Source organism: Dipodascopsis tothii (assembly GCF_038497935.1).
Source record: "Dipodascopsis tothii strain CBS 759.85 unplaced genomic scaffold V1510scaffold_6, whole genome shotgun sequence".
NCBI classification, from domain to species: domain Eukaryota; kingdom Fungi; phylum Ascomycota; class Lipomycetes; order Lipomycetales; family Lipomycetaceae; genus Neoaidaea; species Neoaidaea tothii.
Genome location: NW_027117990.1, coordinates 173,580 through 191,296, shown reverse-complemented (window position 1 = coordinate 191,296; position 17,717 = coordinate 173,580). Strand labels below are relative to the sequence as shown.

Here is a 17,717-nt window from a genome sequence, read left to right as displayed (position 1 = left end):
GACGCGCTGCGCTGCACGTCCGAGTACGTCTCCGGGTACGGGTACGCGTCGGGGTCGTACGGCGCGATCGCGGCGGTGTCGTTCACGTTCGGGTAGATGTAGAACGGGTACTGGTCAAAGCCGTCCGGGAACGCGACGTCGGCCGCGGCCGGCAGCGTCCAGTTGTACGCGATCGGGTCGCGGTACGCGGCCGCCTCGGGCGCAACCAGCGGCAGCGCGCCGGCCACGGCCTTGGTCACGCTGGTGTCGGTGAAGGTGAAGTTGGTGTACGACAGACCGAAGCCGAACTCGAACTTGGGCGTCACGTTGAACGTGTCAAAGTAGCGGTAGTCCAGGAACAGGCCCTCGGAGAAGTTGAGCTGCGGGATCGGGTGGTTCATCGTGTACATGACCGACGTCGGGTAGTCGGCCTCCTTCTCGGCGATCGTGAACGGCAGCTTGCCGGACGGCGCCTCGTCGCCAAACAGGATCTTGGCGATCGCCAGGCCGGTGTACTCCCCGGGCACGAGCGACAGCACGACCGCGGTCACGTTGTCGTGGTCGATCCAGGCCGACATGTCGACGGCGCCGACAGACTCGTAGACCACGATCGTGTTGTTGCACACGGCCGCGACCGCCTTGACCAGCTCGTCGCCGTTCCACCACGCCGTCAGGTTGTTGCGGTCGCCGTAGACGTCCGACACGTACGTGTAGCCCTCGCCCGAGTCGGCCGAGATGAAGACCAGGGCCGTGTCGACGAGCGTGGCCTCGTTGACGATGGTGCCGACGTCGGTGTCGTTGAGCACGATCTGCACGCCCGCGCCGACCTCGTTCGCCCGGTAGTTGATCACGTCCAGCGGCGAGATCAGGAACGGGAACGAGCCCGAGCCCGAGCCCCAGCCCACGCCGAGCACGCCCTCGTTGCCGGTGCGGTCCGTGTACCCGTTGGGGCCCTCGGGCGCGTGGCCGGCGGCCTTGCCGAAGACGCCCCAGTGGCTGGTTTCGGCGGGCTTGAGCGGCAGCGTCCAGGCCTCGCACCCGGCCGCCGGCGCCGGCTTGTTCTTGAGCAGCACAATCGACTCGGTGGCCACGGCCAGCGCCACGTCGTCCGAGATCTCGGTGCGCACCTGGCGGTGCTCGTTGATCACGCCGAACGCGCCGCCGCCGACCCGGTAGTACTCGTAGCCCGTCGTGTTGAGCGTCCAGGTCTGGAAGTTGGCCGCGTCCTCGAACTGGGCGCCGGCCTCGGCCTCGCCGCGGACCTTGAAGTAGCTCGCCAGGATGCGCGTGCACATGTCGTCCAGCCGCCACGTCGGCACCGACCCGTTGAGCACCGCCGTCGTCAGGTTCGGGCCGAAGAACGAGATGCCGTCCTGCCAGACCTCGCCGTCGCCGGGCATGGTCATGTCCAGGCCGGCCAGCGCCGACGCCACGCCCGACCGCTGGCCGAGCCAGTCCGACATGACGAAGCCCTGGAAGCCCAGCTCCTCCTTGAGCACGCCGTTGAGCAGGTACGAGTTCTCGCACATGTACGAGTTGTTGGCCTGCTGGTACGAGCACATGACCGAGCCGACGCCGGCGTGGACCGCGTCCATGAACGGCCACGCGTACAGCTCGTGCAGGGCGCGGTCGTCGACGTTGGACGAGTAGGCCTCCTGGAGGTCGTCGAACCCGAACGCGCGCCACTCGCGGTTCTGCCGGAAGTGCTCCTGCTCGTTCAGGAGGTAGTGCTTGATCGTGGCGATCACGCCGGTCTCCTGGATGCCCCGGATCGTCTGCGCGCCGGCGACGCCCTGGAGGTACGGGTCCGAGCCGAACGCCTCCCAGTCGCGGCCGCCGGCGGCGGCGCGGCCGAGGGGCCCGATGGCGGGGCCGAGCGCGATGTCGACGCCCTTGCCGCGGTTCTCGAGGCCGATCGCGTACCCGCGCTGGTACATGAGCTCCTTGTTGAACGTCGCGCCGGTCGCGACGCCGGCGGGGAACGCGCTGGCGCCGTCCGTGGACCGCACGGCCATGGGGCCGTCCTGGAGACAGAGCGACTTGAAGCCCAGGCGCGGGATCGGGCCGGTGTTGCCGACGCACGCGCCGTACTCCCAGCCGACGCCGGTCGTCAGGTTGACCTTCTCGAGCAGCGTCATCTGGCCGACCATCTCGGCCGCGTCCGCGTACGCGGTCAGCCAGCCGCTGTCGGCGGCCGCCGCGGAGCGGCCGCCGAGCGGCGCCGGGTAGAACCCGGGCGAGTGGACGGTGAGGTAGTCGTCGTCGGCGCCGGCCACGGCCCGCCGGACCAGATGGCTGGCGGCGGGCTCGGGCTCGGCGGCGCGGCGGCCGCGGACGGACGCGCCGACGCCGAGGGCAATTGTGCCGGCCACGACGAGCGCGAGGGTGCGCCGGACGGACCGGCGCGAGGACTTGTTCTTGGCTTGTCTCATGGTTGCAGCTTGCCCCGGTCTACGGCTGCCCGGCGTATTTATACCGCGGCCGGCGCGCCGCGGCCGGCAGCCCCGCCCGAGCCGGCGACCGCAGCCGCCGGCGGGTCCGTCGACCGGCGGCCGGGGGCCCACTGGCAGGCGGCCGCCAGAGCGTGCGGTTCGCGTCGGATAAACTCAGGAGGCCCCCGCGTTGCGTGCATTAGCGCCAAAACAAGGTTTAGACTCAGGTGCAGCCAGCGTGCCCGCGCGGCCGGCTGCGCGCCCGCCTCGGCCACGTAGGAGGCGGCCGGGACCGGCCCGACGGGGCAGGCGGGCGCGATCGGCGGGGCTAGGCTGGCTGGTGGAGTGATCGTCCGGGGCGGCAATATTACCGTACTCGTGGACTAGCGCCGCAGCCGCCAGGCCGCAGACGCGTTCAGCCAGAGCCAGGAGCTTGGGTAACTTTATTCCGCGACCCAATACCACGGATGCCGCGCGCTAGCCGCCCCGCCCGATTTTTTCCACCCGACGTACGCATGGGGGTGCGGGGTAATCCTCCGGTGACGCCAAGCTCGCGACGCTTTGTCCGCTTTGGCCATCCGGGCGGCCCTGCACTTAAGCGAGAGCGACGGCGAACGGCGACGGCGAACGGCGACGGCGAACGGCGACGGCGCCTGGCGGCGGCCGCGCGGCCAGGCGCCGCCTGGCGGCAGAAGCGGTCTGGCGGCCGCGCGGGCGGAGGCCGGGCCTCGGCCGCCGCAGCGCGTGGCCGCGGCGCCCGTCGGCCGCCCCGCCATAGGCCCGGCCGCGTCGGCGCCGGCGGCTTCGGCCCGGCGCACCGCGCTTTGTCAGCCTCGGCCCGACTCGCTCAACCGCTCTGCTCTACAGCCGGCCAGAGGGCATAGCGTCGCCGCAGCACGCGCGCCGCGAAGTCTCCGCGGGCCGAGAGTTTCGCCGCCGTGCGGCCGCGCTGCCGTCAGCAGCCCACCAGCTGGCAGCTGCGGGGACGCGGGGTATATGCAAATGTCTATTTCGGCGCACGCGCCCGAGCCCTATTCTAGCTGTCGAGCTGGTAGATGTCGATAAACGGCAGGTCGTCGCGGATGTCGAGCTTCTCCCAGTTGCGCTGCAGCGTGCCCACGTCCGACAGCGTCCCGTCGGCGTTGCCCACGTGCGGATGCGGCCCGAGGTGCGGGGACGCCGGCGGGCCGCCGTTGACGTCCAGGCCGCGGTCGGCCATTAGCCGCAGGCACGCGGCCACATTCATCTCCATCACGTTCTGCTGGGTCTCGTACGTCGCCGCCGTCTTCTTGAGCGCGTACCGCGTGAACGCCGGGAACAGCAGGGTGAAGTCGGACTGAGAGTGGTGGACGGTCGGGCGGGCGACAAACAGCCGGTTGGCCTTGGCGACCTCGCGCGCGGCGTTGCCGGCCTCGTCGTCCGGCGCGAGGTTCGCCGACAGCAGCTGGTACACCATCGCCATGTTGTCGTCCCAGTGGTAAAACTGCTCGGTCATGACGGCGATCGCCGGCGAGCCCAGCGGGACGTCCAGGGTCTCGTAAACGGGCACGAGCCACGGGTCGAGCAGGAGCAGGCAGGGCGCGGCGAACGGCGCCAGCGTGTCGTCGTCCAGCGCGGCCGCGATCTCGTCCGGCGCGCGGCCGCGGCGCTCCAGCAGCCGCCGCAGCATGTGGCCGACGCCCTTGGACATCATGGACGCCGTGGCGGCGCCGAACGAGTGGCCGGCCAGCGTCACGGCCCCGGGCTCGAGGTCCAGCGCGGCCGGGTCGAACGGCAGGCCGGCGGCGGCCGGGCGCTCGCGCAGCAGCCGCAGGATCGAGTGGATCTCGCGCGCGCGCTGCGCCAGCTGGTACGTGCGCAGGTCGCGTGCCGGCTCGGAGATGTCCATGAGCCGCACAAAGTCGACCTGGCGGCCGTCGTGGTGGAACGTGAGCGGGCTGGTGTGGTCCTTGTGCTCCGGACAGATGACCACGTAGCCGTACGAGGCCAGCGAGCCGCAGAACTGCGAGTACGTGTTGCGGTTGCCGCCCAGGCCGTGCGAAAACACGACGGTCTTCCACGGCGCGGCCGGCGCCGGCAGCAGCGGCGCGTTGCCGACGGCGGGCATGGTGATGTCCTTGACGAGCGGCAGGCTGGACACGAGGCGCGCGACGAGCTGCGGCAGGCTCAGGAACGTCACAAAGTGGTGCAGGTGGGCCTTGCGGTCGTCGGGCAGCCAGTAGACGGGCTGGGACGCGTCGGCCGGCGCGGCCGGATAGAACACGCGGAAGTGCAGGGTGTCGGCGGCGGCATCGATCACGGGGTAGGCCTTCGGCCACGGCGACGGCAGCAGCACGTCGGCGGTGCCAACGGCGAGGGGGCCGGGGTACGGCGGCAGGCGGGGAACGAAGCGGTTCATGGCGGTGGGAAGCGGACGGGCGCGGCTGGCCGGGAGTGCGGCGGGCCGGGCGGGGTGACTCAGCACTGAGTCAGCGGCCGGCGGGCCGGTGCGCCAGCACAGCGCTACGGCGGCGCTAGCGCGGGCGCGCTAGCGCCGCAGGGGGGATGGTACCCGGCTCGGCGGTGGTACCCGGTGGTACCCGGTGGGCCGCCTCTTGGCCGCCGGCCGCGCTCGCTGTCCGCTATCCACCCACCATGGCCTACCCCGAGCTCAAGAATGCGTTCCACATGTACCTGAAGGCGCAGAACAGCGACCCGGTCTACACCAACGAGGCCGGGCCGCCGGGCACGCGCAGTAAGTGCGGTCGCGGGCGCGCTGACGCCAGTCTTTGTGCAGATTGTCGGCGGGTATCTCGAGAGCACCAACGAGGCGCTCCCGTTCGAGGCCAAGATCCTCACGGGCACGAACTGGCTGTTCAAGACGCCCGAGAACCACCTGACGCTCGACGTGCGCATGCGCTGCGAGACCGACGACGGCCACGGGCTCTACGTGCACTACACCGGGTACACGTACCCGACCGAGGCCATGAACGCGGTCTTCGCCGGCACGGGCACGACCATGGAGTTTGGCTCGACCGAGTTCTTCATCGGGCCCATCCTCGAGACGGACTCGCCCAAGTACGCCTGGGTGAACAACAAGAAGTTCGTCGGGCGCGGCCGCTTCGTGCGCGACGCCGAGGGCTTCATGGGCGCCGAGTACTATGTGTCGCTCGTTGCATAAACAGTCCCACCCCGTACTCCGGATCGTCCGGGTAACCGCGCACGTGCACACCGATCCGTCGGCTGCGCTGCCCGGCGTAGCCCGATCGGGTGCGCACCGCCGCGGCGCGCCGCGCCGCGCCGCACCGCCACCGCCTTCCGTGTCCGGTCTAGCCTTGACTCACCCCGGGCACGTGCATGGCCCAGCCCGCCGTACGGGTACGATCACTAAGCCGGAAAAACTAAATGCTCCGATCGCGCTGCGACCCGCCGCCTACCCGTTGTGGCCCCTGCACTTTTTCTACTCCACACATCCTCGGCGAGCAATTTTCACGACCCTGCACTACCACCCCCGGCCCGCCGACTGCCATGAAACCCGCGCTGGCGGTCCCCGGACCGTCCGCGCCCGGATCGCTGCTGTGCCACGTCTGCGCGCGCTCGTTTTCCCGGGCCGAGCACCTCGAGCGGCACCTGCGCTCGCACGACACCACCGCACCCAAGTCGTTTGTGTGCCACATCTGCGCAAAGAGCTTCACGCGGAAGGACGTCCTGACCCGCCATGTGCGCGCCGTGCACGAGACGCCGTCGGCGCCGCGCAAGTCGCGCAAGCGCTCGTGCGTGCGCTGCGCAAAGTAAGTGGCCGCGGGGGCCTGCTGACGCCAGTTTCAAGATCAAGTGCTCGGGCGGGTTCCAGTGCGACGCCTGCGCTCGCCGGAACCTCAAGTGCGAGTACGAGTTCCTGCGGCCGGAGAACATGCCGGAGGAGGGGCTGACGACGGCGGCGCTGGCGTCGGTGGCGGCGTCGGTCGTCAACTCGGCCGCGGCGTCGGCCGCGACCGGGCCGGGCCCGGGCTCCGCCGGGTCGGGTCCGGGCACCGCGTTCGGGTCGGCGGTCCCGTCCGCGCCCGGGTCGATTGCCGGGTCGGTGGCCGGGTCGGCGCCGGCCTCTGTCGCCGGGTCGGGTCTGCCCTCGGCCATGCCCACGCCCGCCCACGGCACGCCCACCGTGCCGACGCTGCCCCTGCCCGTCGTCGCCGGCTCGCCGGTGCCGCGGCTGCTCGGCCGCGGCTGGCAGTCGCCCGCCGCCGGCACGCCGCCCAACCTGAGCACGCTGGCCAGCCCGCTGCCGTTCCGCTCGGCCGACCCGCCGCAGCCGATCCCGGGTGCCAACGCCACTGGTGTCACCCGCCGCGACCCGAACCTACCCGTCACCCTCTCGGTGCCCATGCCCATGAGCATGTCGCTCTCGGTCCCGGTCTCCGGCGGCCACCAGCCCTCCCCCGAGCCCTCCACGGCCGCCGCCGAGGCCTTCGCCGACCACACCTCGCCCTTCCCGCTCCCGCCCGTGCCCGAGACCTCGGACGACCATTCGCACATGCTCATGCCGTCGCCGCTCAACACGTTTGTGTCGACCAACAAGCTCGAGAACTGGCTCTTCGACACCGGCGCCTTCGACTTTGACTGGCTCCACGCGGACCTCCACGCCGGCTCGCCCGGCCGCACTCGTGGCCCGGCCGGCGGCGTCCGCAAGCGCAGCTACTCGGGCTCGAGCGCGTCCAGCCTGCCGTCCAAGAAGCTCGACGACCGCGCCCGCGACGACATGGGCCTCCCCGGCGTCTCGCTGCCCACGCCGCCGGCCGCCACGCCGGCCGCGCCGCTGCCCGGCGTCAGCGCGTTCTCGCCGGTCGCGCCGGAGACGTCCAACCACGTCCAGTACCCGTCCAAGGAGTTCGTCACCGGCCTGCCGCCGCCCCGGCCCTACACGGCGCTGTCGAGCCGCCGGCAGCCCGACAACGCCGACATCTGGCCGTGGGACCCCCGGCGCGTGATCGAGCGCGAGGAGCTGATCAAGCTGCCGCCGCTGCGCAACGTGATCGACGCCGGCGACGCCCGTCCGGCCGTCGTCATCTCGCTGCCGGCAACCAAGGCCGGCCCGCCGCCCGCCCGCGACCTCGACGCCCACGACGGCATCACGGCCGACCTGCGCCACGACATGCTCAAGCTGCTCGAGCTGCCGTACGAGTGCCACCCGTACGCCAGCATCGACATCAGCAAGTTCCCGGACAGCGCCACGCTCAACGAGTTCGTCCGGCTCTACTTCGCCAACTTCCACCCGATCCTCCCCATGATCCACCGGCCGACGTTCCGGGTCGCCACGTGCCCGTCCATCCTCCTGCTGACGCTGCTCAGCATCGGCGCGTCGTACTCGGACATCGGCGGCGCGCTCGAGTTCGCCGACTCGCTCGGCGAGCTGTGCCGCCGGATCCTGCTCTGGATGAGCTCGTACGACGAGGCGTACCTGCGCACCGGCTACTTCATCACCGCGCTGTGCCTCCAGAACATCTACTCGCTGGGCTCGGGCGACAAGCGCCTGTACGAGGAGGCCGACCAGTTCCGCTCGTTCCTGGTCGGCAACGCCCGGGCCATGGGCCTCTTTTCGGCCCAGAACCCCGACGAGCGCGCGCAGTTCGTGCTCGCCGGCACCGAGACCCCGGCCGAGCTCGAGGCGCTGTGGCTGCTCTGGCGCGACGACGAGACCGGCAAGCGGCTGGCGTGGTCGATCTTCGAGTACGACTGCTCGATCTCGACGCTGTCGGCGCGCCGCAGCTGCATCGCGCTCGGCGACCTGGACATCGTCATGCCGTGCGACGAGATCCTCTGGGAGGCGCCGACGGCCCGCGCGTGGGCCAACCAGTGGGCGCCGGCCGGCGCCGGCCGGCTCGGCGACTGCCTGCCGTTCTACCCGACGCTGCGCGCGCTGATCTCGGCGTCCCTGGACCCCGGCGTGGTCCCCAACTGGGGCAAGCGGCTGTCGGCGCAGGCCATCGGCCGCCTGCTCTGGGACTTCAAGGAGCTCGAGGACTCGGCCATGTCCAAGATCCTGCCGGCGCCGGGCACCACGGACTTTGGGCCGTCGCGCGAGGTGCTCCTGAACACGCTCATGACGCTCAAGTACACCTTCAGCGAGCGGCCCAAGAACATCCTGGACATGATCCACCTGAACATGACGTGCCTGATCGCCCACTACTCGCACCTCTACACCGCGCGCGAGATCATGGACCTGGTGATCACCCTGGCCGGGTCGTCGGCGTCGAAGCGCGACGACGCCGTCGAGCGCCTCCAGGTGATCTTCGCCCTGGACCCGATCCACTCGCGGCGGCTGGCGTGGCACGCGGCCCAGATCATCGCCATCGCGCGGCAGTACGTGATCAAGACGCCGTGCGAGACCATGCGCGTGTTTCTGGCCGGCCTGTTCCTGTACACGTTCGCGCGGTACTTTCCGGTGGGCAAGCCGCAGGGTAAGGACACGGGCGTGCGGCTCGACCGCATTAGCTCGATCCGGCATAACCTGCCGTCGCCGCACGCGTCGCCGCGCGAGGGCCTCACGTCCGAGCCCGACGTCGAGTCGTGGTTCCTGTGGGGCGGGCCGGCGGCGTTCATCTCGCTGGGCGACATCTGCGGTCCGGACGCGCCGGCGCAGGTGATCAAGATCGTGATGGACACGCTGCGGCGGATGAAGAGCTGGGGCGTGGGCAACAAGTTCACGCGCGTGCTCATGCACCTACACACGCGCGACCTGGACGGCGCTGCGGACGGGCCGGCCCCCGCCGCGGCGACGATCCCGGCTGGCAGCGCGGGTTTTGTATAGTGATAGAAGGCGGAGCCTTGTAAATGTATTGTAAAGTACGGGCGCGAACGCAGCAAGCCCGGATGCAAAGCAAGCCGCACGGGGTGCGGCGGTGGCGGCGTGGCGGTGGTGGTGGCGGTGGTGGTGGCGGCGGCGCGGCGGTGGCGGTGCGCCCGCGCCGCACGGCGCAGCACGAGCCGCACGCCCTGCGGCGCGAGCCGCACGCCCCGCGGCGCGCCTACTCCATCACCACGTCAAAGTTGTCCGGCTCGGCCTCGTTGAACAGCGCGCCGAACGACGGAGGGATGCCGCCCGGCGGTCGCTCGGGGTGCAGAAAGCTGTTGCGGCGCCTCGGGCCGGCCGAGTCCCACATGCCGCCGACGGAGGCCGTGCTTGAGTTTGCGGACGCGCCGCCGGCCGGCCGGTCGCTCTTCGGCCGGCGGCGCTTGGCTTTCCCCGGCACAACCGCGCCTTCGACGTCGATCTCCTCGCAGAGCTCGATCATGGCCTGCCGCGTGAGCGCGCGGAACGAGCGCGTGCGCACGACCCGGCCCCAGTGCTTCATGCAGAACTTGGCCACGACCTTGCGGAGCACGTCCTCGCGCGCGGTCGCCGCGCGCTCCCACACCAGCGCGGCCGCGTCGACCTCGAAGCCGAGCTGGATGCGCTCCAGGCACAGGTCGCGCAGCCGCGGCAGCCCGTACAGGTTCGCCAGCACCAGCAGCCGCGCCACGGTCGACGTGTCGGCCGACACCGGGATCGCGTCGATGTAGAGGTAGCACAGCAGCGCGCGCACGGTCGAGATCGTCTCGGGGATGTGCATCCGCCGGTGGTGGTACTCGCGCATGCGCGAGTTGCACAGCCGCTTGAAGTGCGGCCACCGCGCCTGCAGGATGATCGAGTGCACGTAGATCGGGTCCGACACCGACAGCGCGTCGGCCGTCGCCGAGCTCGACGTCCGCGCCGGCGCGCCGGGCGCGCCGGGCGCGGCCGCCGCGGCCGGGTCGTCGAAGTACTCGTCCTCGAAGAACGCGCACGAGTCGGGGATGCCCGTGACCACAAAGTCGGACGTGTCCTTGTCGTCGAAGAGCAGGCCCAGGTCCGAGTTGAGCGAGTTGGGCAGGAGCGTGCTCGCCGCCTTGGCCGTCGGCACCGGCGACGAGATCCCGCACTGCTTCAGGTCGACCTTGAGCAGGTACGCCAGCGTCTCGGGGTCCGCGCCGAGCTGCGACCCCAGCAGGTACGCCGTCGTACCGTCCATGACCAGGTAGTTCCACTGGTAGCCCGAGAAGATGTCCACGGACTCGTCCACGAGCTGCCGCCAGTGGCCCTCGGCCAGGTCGAAGCACGAGATCGACGAGACCACGTCGTGGTCGGCCAGGTCCTCGGTCACAAAGTCGACCATCTTGTTGCCGCACGCGCCGTAAAAGTGCATGCCGCTGCGGAACTGCACGTGCCCGTACCGCTGCCGCGCCGGCTCGTTGTACTCGTCGTCGTCGGCGGCGTCGTCGGCGTCGTCGTCCTCGTCGTCGTCCTCGGCCTCCTCGTCGCTGCCCGCGTCCGAGTCGCTGCCCGAAGACGACCGGAACCGCATGCTCGCGATCTGGAACGTGTTCAGGTCGAACCACACGATGTCCCGCACCCGGCCCATGTCCGGCGTCAGCCCGCCAAACACCCACACCTTGCCGTCGTCGACGGCGGCCACGTGGTCGTACCGCGCCACGAACCGCCGGCTCTCGGACCACGTCATGGTCTGCAGGTTCAGCGCAAAGATGTCGCGCAGCAGCGTGTGGCCCTGCTGCAGCGTCGGGTCCGGGATCATCCCGCCCGAGAAGAAGACCATGGTCCCGCACTCGCTCAGCACGGCCGCGTGCCGCGACCGGCCCCGCGGCCGCGGGCCGTGCGTCTCCGGCCGCGTCCACGTGTTGGTGTTCATGTCAAACACGTACAGCTCGTTCACGCACTGCCCCGACTCGGTCTCGCCGCCAAACACGACGATCTTGCCGTCGCGCCAGTACGTCGCCGAGTGCCCGTTGCGGCCGCTGGGCACCGTGCCGGCGCACTCGCGCACCTGCGCGTACTGCATCGTCGCCACGTCGATCTTGTAGACCGTGTTGAACACCTCGCCGCGCACGTTCTCGAACCCGCCAAAGACGAAGATCGTCTGCAGGTCCGAGCACATCACCACCGACGCCGTCACCGAGCTCGGCGGCCACTGCGTCCACAGCGGGTCCGCTGCCGTCAGCGCCGTCGCGCGCGTACTTACGCTTGAGTTTGACCGCCGCCGGCGGCTGGAACGCCGTCGCCGGCCGCGACGGCGACAGCGTGAACGACGTGCTCATGCTGCCGCCGACCGCGGACGAGAAGCTCGTGTCCTTGGACTGGTCGCCGCCGGACACGGCCGACAGCGACGGCGAGCTGGGCGCTTGGCCCAGCGCGAATCCGCCTGGCGACGCCATGGCGTCCGGCTCGCCGGACGGCTCGCGCTCTGCGCGCTCTGCGCGCTCCGCGCTGGTCTCTGACCGCGTTCGCGGGCCCGCCACTATGGCTGTGCTGGCTGGCCCGCAGCCTGGTGGACGCTGATCTGCGCTTGATCCCGGGGATCAGGGATCTGGGGATCCGCTGGCGATGCAATCTGCGGTCAGCGCTGCCGCCCGCACGCGCCCGGTGCCGGCCGGCCCGGCCGGATCTGCCCACCTGCTTCGGCGCTGTGGTCGCCGTCTGTCGTGCTGCGTCGTCTGTTCGGAGACAGGCACGGGCGTGGGCGCTGGATGCGGAAAATGCTTGATAGGTGCCAGCGGTGTCACCCGAACAGGCCCCATACAAGCGGGGATGACAGCGGTGGCGGTGCATCACGGCATCTTTTCGCCCACGCCGTCCGTCCAGCCCAGGCCGCAGCCCTTCCATCGCATCCGGCCCCAGCAGCGCGCAATCGCGGCCGCAGACACCATCGGCGAATAGCGGGCGACTAGGCGCACACACTCACCCCCCATCCCCGTCCGCCATCCCTCCGCGGGCCCGAATCGAGCGAGAATGTCGGAGCAGCCGGCACCGCTGCTGGCCAGCCAGGGCACCGAATACTCGCCGTCCGGCGCAGCCGCGCCGCGCGGGTCGACGGCGTCGGCGTCCGGCGCAGCGGACGTCACGGCCGAGACCAGCGAGGACCTGCCATCGGCCACGCCGCGCGATGCGCGACTGCTGCACCTGATCTTGGCGTCCATGGGCGTGACGTCGTACCACGACCGCGTGCCGCTGCAACTGATGGACTTTGCGTGCCGGTACACGAACGGGATCCTGCACGACGCGCTGCTGTACGCGGACCACTCGCGGTCGGCGAACCCGACGACGGGCACGGCCGGCAACACGCATCTGACGCTGGAGGACATCCGGCTGGCGGTGGCCGCGCGCGTCAACTACCAGTTCAAGCCGGCGCCGCCGAAGGAGCTGCTGCTGGAGCTGGCGCAGGAGCGCAACCGCAAGCCGCTGCCGCCGATCAGCCAGACGTTCGGCATCCGCCTGCCGCCGGAGAAGTACTGCCTGACGGCGAAGGACTGGGAGATCGAGGACGAGGAGCGCGACCTTCCGGTAAGTGGACGGGCGACGGGGCTGACGGCAGGACGACGACGTCAAGGACGAGGTCATGTACGATGCGTAGGCTTAGGAGAGTGTATAATACATTGGATTGCAATGGCGGGTACGCCGCACGACGTGCGGCTCAGTGCCGGGCGACCGGCCGCAGCTGTGTGGTAGTCGCTGGCGGCGCGACGCTGTCGGCAGCGTGGGTTGCCGACGGCGCGGCGCTGCCGGCAGGGCAGCTGGTCCTGGCGGGGCGCCGCGACGGAGGCGAGCCGCGCTGTGCGGCTCAGCGTCGCACGCGCACACGCCGCACGCCGCGCGGCGCGGCGTCGCGCCGCACACCGTGCGGCTCGATGTCGCACACGCGCGCCGCACGCTGTGCGGCTCAGCGTCCGGCCGCCTCTGCCTCCTTCTGCTGGATCGCCGCCTCGATCTTCTGCCGCTTCTCGCGCAGAAACTCGGCCGTCACGAGGTCGTGCTGCACCGGGTCCTCGGCGTACTTCATCATGCACGCCATCATGGCCTTCTTTTCGGCCACGCACGCCCATGCGACCGTCACGGTCCGGCCCTTGGCGCAGTCGTTGAACACTGCCGTCAGCGCTTCCTCGCGGCCACTCACCTCGCAGCACGTCGCGGCACTGCTCGCGGCTGGCCACCGACTTGCGCCGGCGAATCTCGGTCTCGTCTGCCTGGGACATAATCCAGGCCGGCACCGGCCTGGGCGCCTTCTCGTCCGGTCCTGCCATTGCGGACCAAAGAGGCGCGGCGCCGGGAAAAAGGCACCGTGAAGAAGGGTTAGGGTTCTGCGCTGGGCAAAAATTTTCCAGATCAGCGCCGCCGCAGCAACCGTCGGCCAACCATGTCGTCGCTCAGACACAACGTCGCGAAGAAACAGCACCGGGAGCGGGCCCAGCCCGCGGCCCGGCGCAAATGGGGTCTGCTCGAGAAGCACAAGGACTACGTGCTGCGTGCGCGCGACTACCACTCCAAGGAGCAGCGGCTGAAGCTCCTGCGCGAGAAATCAAAGACCCGCAACCCGGACGAGTTCTACCATGGCATGCTGTCGAGCAAGACCGACAAGTTCGGCATCAAGCAGGCCGAGCGCGAGTCGTCGCTCGCGCTGTCCAACGCCGAGGTGCTCCTGCTCAAGACGCAGGACGAGGGCTACCTGACGACGGCGGTGGCCACCGAAAAACACAAGATCGCCAAGCTGGAGGAGCAGCTGGCGTTCGCGCCCGCGGCCGCCGCGCCGGCCGCGCCGGCCGCGCCGATCGACGACGACTCGGACTACGACTACGGCCTCAGCGACGAGGAGGCGCCGAAGAAGACGCGGCTGTCGAAGCGTGCGCGGCGGGCCAAGTACGCGGGCGAGCAGCGGCACACGGTCTTTGCGGACTCGGTGGCGGACGCGGCCGCAACCGCCGCCGCGCCCGAGCCCGCCGCGCCGGTCCTGAACGCGACCAGCTCGCGCGGCCGCGACAAGATCGTGCGCGAGCTCAGCGACCGCCGCGAGCGGCTCCAGCAGCTCGAGCGCGTCCTCGGCGAGGTCCAGCTGCAGCGCCAGCTCATGAAGCCCGGCCAGAAGAAGAAGATCGTCAAGGACGACGGCAAGGTCGTGTGGAAGTGGAAGGCGCAGCGCAAGAAATAGATGCATGTATTCTAGGTTGGGAAAAGTTCAGTTCGTCGCTTCGTGTGGGCGCCCGGCGCCCCTCAAAATGCCGGCCTAGAAGTAGACGCGGATGGCCTGGGTCGGGATGCTCTCGCTCGGGCAGTACGGGCACTTGAACCGCTGGTTGGCGTTGCTCTTGCTGAGCCGGGCGAGCGACTCCTTGGCGACGATGTGGCCGCACGGCATCATCATCGGCGGGTTCTCGTCCGTGGTCTGCTCCTTGGACACCGGGCAGACGAAGATCGAGTGGTACTGGAACTTGGCCGGCAGCGGGATCTCGACCGGGAGCTCGTTGGCCGAGCTCCACTCGGTGTTTTTCTCCTTCATGATGTTGCCCATCTTGAGCAGCGTCGGCAGCGCGATCGCGCCGGCCACGGCGGCCACGTACAGCGGCGACTCGGGGCTGAGCCCGAGCAGCGAGCAGAACTCCTTGGTGAACGCGACGGCCACGTCCGACCACGCGTTCGGCGACAGGAACTGCGCCGTGTACGGCGACGCCGCCAGGTTGTCCTTGTAGAGGAACCCGCACATCAGCTTGGAGATCTCGGCCAGGTACCGGTCGCCGAAGCCGCCGAAGTTGGCGCGCGCGTACTCGAGCGCGCGCTGCGTGCCGGCGCCGTCGCCGGCCGTGAAGTAGTGCACAAACTGCAGCCGGTGCAGGTCGAACTCGAGGTTGGACCCGGCCTGGCTGAGCTCGGGCCGCTTGGACGCCGCCCACGCCACCGCGGGCTGCAGGTTGCGGTCGCGCATGGCCATCAGGATCCGGTACATGTCCACAAACTCGTCCTCCAGGCTGCGCGCGATGTCCAGGCCGGCCTCGCTTATCAGCCGGTCGGCGACCTCGAACTCGCCCTCGCGGATCAGGTGCATCGCCACCGCCTTGTCCAGCAGCGCCTGGCTCGACTCAGGGAACACGTCCCCGTTGTAGACCATCTCGACGTCGACCTTGAACTTGCGGTCGAGGGCCTTGCCGTACTTGCTGATGCCGGCGTGGACGTCCTTCTGCGACTGGCCGATCTTGTTCGTCCACGCGTTCGTGCCCATCTTGAGCTTCATGAGCTGCTCGCGCCGCGCCTGGGGCGCCGCGTCGATCGTGTCCCGCGTCTTCTGCAGCAGCTCGATCATCTCGTCGACGTCCTGGATGTACCGGTCGAACCCGCCCTTGGAGAGCCGCCCGAACTCCTTTTTGATGCCGTCCATCGTGCCGAGAGCGTGCGCGTGTGCCTGGTCCTGTGCGCCGTGCTGGCTGGGTCCTGTGCGCAGTGCTGGCTGGTCCTGTGCGGCCGTTACGCTGTGCCGACGTGCGATCGCTCCGGGTCTGGGCGTATCGGCGCGGTGCTCCGCATGATGCGTTGGGACACTATCGCAGCCCTAACCCCTCTTCCTCGAAAATTTCTCCCGGTCTGCGGCCTGCATCCACGCCCACGATTCGCCCCGGAGAGCACACACACAGCCGCCAAGATGAAGCTAGACTCGTCTGGAATGAGATATTTGACGAACGAGGACTTCCGCGTCCTGACGGCGGTAAGTGCGCTGCGTGGCGGGCCGGCGGCGGCGGATCGCGGCCGCCAGAGGCCGGCCGTGCTGGCACGACGCTGACCCGCAGGCCGAGATGGGCTCCAAGAACCACGAGGTGGTGCCGACGCAGCTCATTGCGCAGATCGCAGGGCTGCGCGGCGGCGCCGGCGTGGGCAACTGCATTGCGACGCTGGCCAAGATGAACCTGATTGCGCGGGTCAAGAACGCGAGCTGTAAGTAGAGCGCGAGCGCAGCTCGATGCGGCGGCGCGGCGGCCGGGCGGCGGCCGGGCGGCGGACCCGGGCGGCGCGCAGGCGGGGCTGCGCCGACGGCGTGCGCCTGAGCCGCACACCCTGCGGCGCTGATCTGAGCCGCACACCCTGCGGCGCTGATCTGAGCCGCACACCCTGCGGCGCTGATCTGAGCCGCACGCCCTGCGGCGCGGCCGCCCGCCGCACGTCCTGCGGCGCACACCGCTGACCCCCAGACGACGGCTACAGACTCACCTACGGCGGCTACGACTACCTCGCCATGAAGACGTTCCTCAACCGCAAGACCGCGTACTCGGTCGGCAACCAGATCGGCGTCGGCAAGGAGTCGGACATCGTCGTCGTGGCCAACGAGCAGGGCCGCAAGTGCGTGCTCAAGATCCACCGGCTCGGGCGCATCAGCTTCCGCAGCGTCAAGAACAACCGCGACTACCTCAAGAACCGGCAGTCGGCCAGCTGGATGTACCTGTCGCGGCTGGCGGCGCAGAAGGAGTACATGTTCATGAAGGCGCTGCACGGCGCCGGCTTCAACGTGCCCGAGCCGATCGACAACTCGCGGCACTGCATCCTGATGTCGCTCATCAAGGGCTACCCGATGCGCCAGCTCAAGTCGCACGAGGACCCGTCGGTGCTGTACGCGTCGCTCATGGCGTTCATCGTCAACCTGGCCAACCACGGCCTGATCCACTGCGACTTCAACGAGTTCAACATCATGATCCTCGACGACCCGCCGTCGGACGACGAGCTGTTCGTGGTGATCGACTTCCCGCAGTGCGTGTCGATCGACCACGTCGACGCCGAGCGGTACTTTGCGCGCGACGTCGAGTGCATCCGCCGGTTCTTCGCCCGGAAGCTGGGGTACGACAGCGACGACTACCCGCGGTTCAAGCGCGACGTCAAGCGCGTGGCCAGCCTGGACGCGGACGTGGGCGCGTCCGGGTTCAGCAAGAAGATGGCCAAGGACTTTGAGAAGGCGATCGCGGCGTCGCGCGAGCAGGGCGAGGGCGAGGGCGACTTTGCGGCGGGCTCGGGCGACGAGGCCGAGGAGAGCGACGCCTCCGACGCCTCCGACGCCTCCGCCGCCTCCGACACCTCCGCCGCCAGCGCCGCCAGCGCCGCCAGCGACACCGCCTCCCCCCCCGCCTAGCCGCACATGACCTAAACGATTGTATAATATGCTAAACAATATAACAATGCGAACAACTACTGTGCATCCAACACCACCGCAGCAATAATAATATGGGCCCCGCGGGCCAGCCGGACCGCGGCCGGCGCGCGGCAGGGCGTGATCTCTTCGGCAAACGACTCGCGCTGTCTGAGCTTTCCTAGATATCGGATGCAGTAACTATATACCCATGATGAACAGTAATCTTGCAGAAAATGACAGTAAACGCACAGAATTAAACCAGACACTGGAAATGAGTGAACGACAAACAGACAGACGAGATGGACAGGAGAACGGAAAGACAAGGGCTCGAGCGGACAGACCAACGGACAAAACGGACCGA

General features: G+C 69.5%; 9 protein-coding genes across 9 annotated transcripts; 5 read left to right on the top strand and 4 right to left on the bottom strand.

Annotated features, from left to right (window-relative positions):
- Window positions 1–3,270: 3,270 nt before the first annotated feature.
- On the bottom strand, window positions 3,271–4,808 carry V1510DRAFT_412574 (platelet-activating factor acetylhydrolase). Its single transcript, XM_066933094.1, has one exon. The coding sequence runs from the start codon at window positions 4,516–4,518 to the stop codon at window positions 3,448–3,450; it is 1,071 nt and encodes a 356-aa protein (XP_066790507.1). The 5' UTR covers window positions 4,519–4,808; the 3' UTR covers window positions 3,271–3,447.
- Window positions 4,809–5,030: 222 nt separating this feature from the next.
- On the top strand, window positions 5,031–5,587 carry V1510DRAFT_412572 (uncharacterized protein). Its single transcript, XM_066933093.1, has 2 exons — window positions 5,031–5,145; window positions 5,177–5,587. Exons 1-2 carry the CDS (start codon window positions 5,046–5,048, stop codon window positions 5,569–5,571), a joined length of 495 nt encoding a protein of 164 aa, XP_066790506.1. The 5' UTR covers window positions 5,031–5,045; the 3' UTR covers window positions 5,572–5,587.
- Window positions 5,588–5,829: 242 nt separating this feature from the next.
- On the top strand, window positions 5,830–9,266 carry V1510DRAFT_374531 (fungal-specific transcription factor domain-containing protein). Its single transcript, XM_066931527.1, has 3 exons — window positions 5,830–6,181; window positions 6,213–6,474; window positions 6,703–9,266. Exons 1-3 carry the CDS (start codon window positions 5,919–5,921, stop codon window positions 9,196–9,198), a joined length of 3,021 nt encoding a protein of 1,006 aa, XP_066790505.1. The 5' UTR covers window positions 5,830–5,918; the 3' UTR covers window positions 9,199–9,266.
- Window positions 9,267–9,415: 149 nt separating this feature from the next.
- On the bottom strand, window positions 9,416–11,636 carry V1510DRAFT_401641 (uncharacterized protein; the record flags this gene model as incomplete). Its single annotated transcript, XM_066932045.1, has 2 exons — window positions 9,416–11,412; window positions 11,444–11,636. 2 exons carry the CDS (start codon window positions 11,634–11,636, stop codon window positions 9,416–9,418), a joined length of 2,190 nt encoding a protein of 729 aa, XP_066790504.1.
- A 631-nt stretch (window positions 11,637–12,267) lies between these two features.
- Window positions 12,268–12,960, top strand: V1510DRAFT_412562 (uncharacterized protein). The gene is made up of 2 exons (XM_066933092.1): window positions 12,268–12,762; window positions 12,794–12,960. The coding sequence occupies exons 1-2, from the start codon at window positions 12,397–12,399 to the stop codon at window positions 12,830–12,832; spliced, it is 405 nt and encodes a 134-aa protein (XP_066790503.1). The 5' UTR covers window positions 12,268–12,396; the 3' UTR covers window positions 12,833–12,960.
- Window positions 12,961–13,103: 143 nt separating this feature from the next.
- V1510DRAFT_412561 (uncharacterized protein) lies at window positions 13,104–13,493 on the bottom strand. Its single transcript, XM_066933091.1, has 2 exons — window positions 13,373–13,493; window positions 13,104–13,341 (listed from the first exon to the last, which is right to left on the bottom strand). The coding sequence occupies exons 1-2, from the start codon at window positions 13,449–13,451 to the stop codon at window positions 13,139–13,141; spliced, it is 282 nt and encodes a 93-aa protein (XP_066790502.1). The 5' UTR covers window positions 13,452–13,493; the 3' UTR covers window positions 13,104–13,138.
- A 119-nt stretch (window positions 13,494–13,612) lies between these two features.
- On the top strand, window positions 13,613–14,401 carry V1510DRAFT_361665 (small-subunit processome; the record flags this gene model as incomplete). Its single annotated transcript, XM_066931073.1, has 2 exons — window positions 13,613–14,137; window positions 14,189–14,401. 2 exons carry the CDS (start codon window positions 13,613–13,615, stop codon window positions 14,399–14,401), a joined length of 738 nt encoding a protein of 245 aa, XP_066790501.1.
- On the bottom strand, window positions 14,392–15,819 carry V1510DRAFT_412558 (CTLH/CRA C-terminal to lish motif domain-containing protein). The gene has a single exon (XM_066933090.1). The coding sequence runs from the start codon at window positions 15,620–15,622 to the stop codon at window positions 14,477–14,479; it is 1,146 nt and encodes a 381-aa protein (XP_066790500.1). The 5' UTR covers window positions 15,623–15,819; the 3' UTR covers window positions 14,392–14,476.
- Window positions 15,820–15,847: 28 nt separating this feature from the next.
- Window positions 15,848–17,356, top strand: V1510DRAFT_444298 (RIO1 family-domain-containing protein; the record flags this gene model as incomplete). The annotated part of the gene is made up of 3 exons (XM_066935684.1): window positions 15,848–15,946; window positions 16,029–16,173; window positions 16,428–17,356. The coding sequence occupies exons 1-3, from the start codon at window positions 15,884–15,886 to the stop codon at window positions 17,354–17,356; spliced, it is 1,137 nt and encodes a 378-aa protein (XP_066790499.1). The 5' UTR covers window positions 15,848–15,883.
- Window positions 17,357–17,717: the final 361 nt, after the last annotated feature.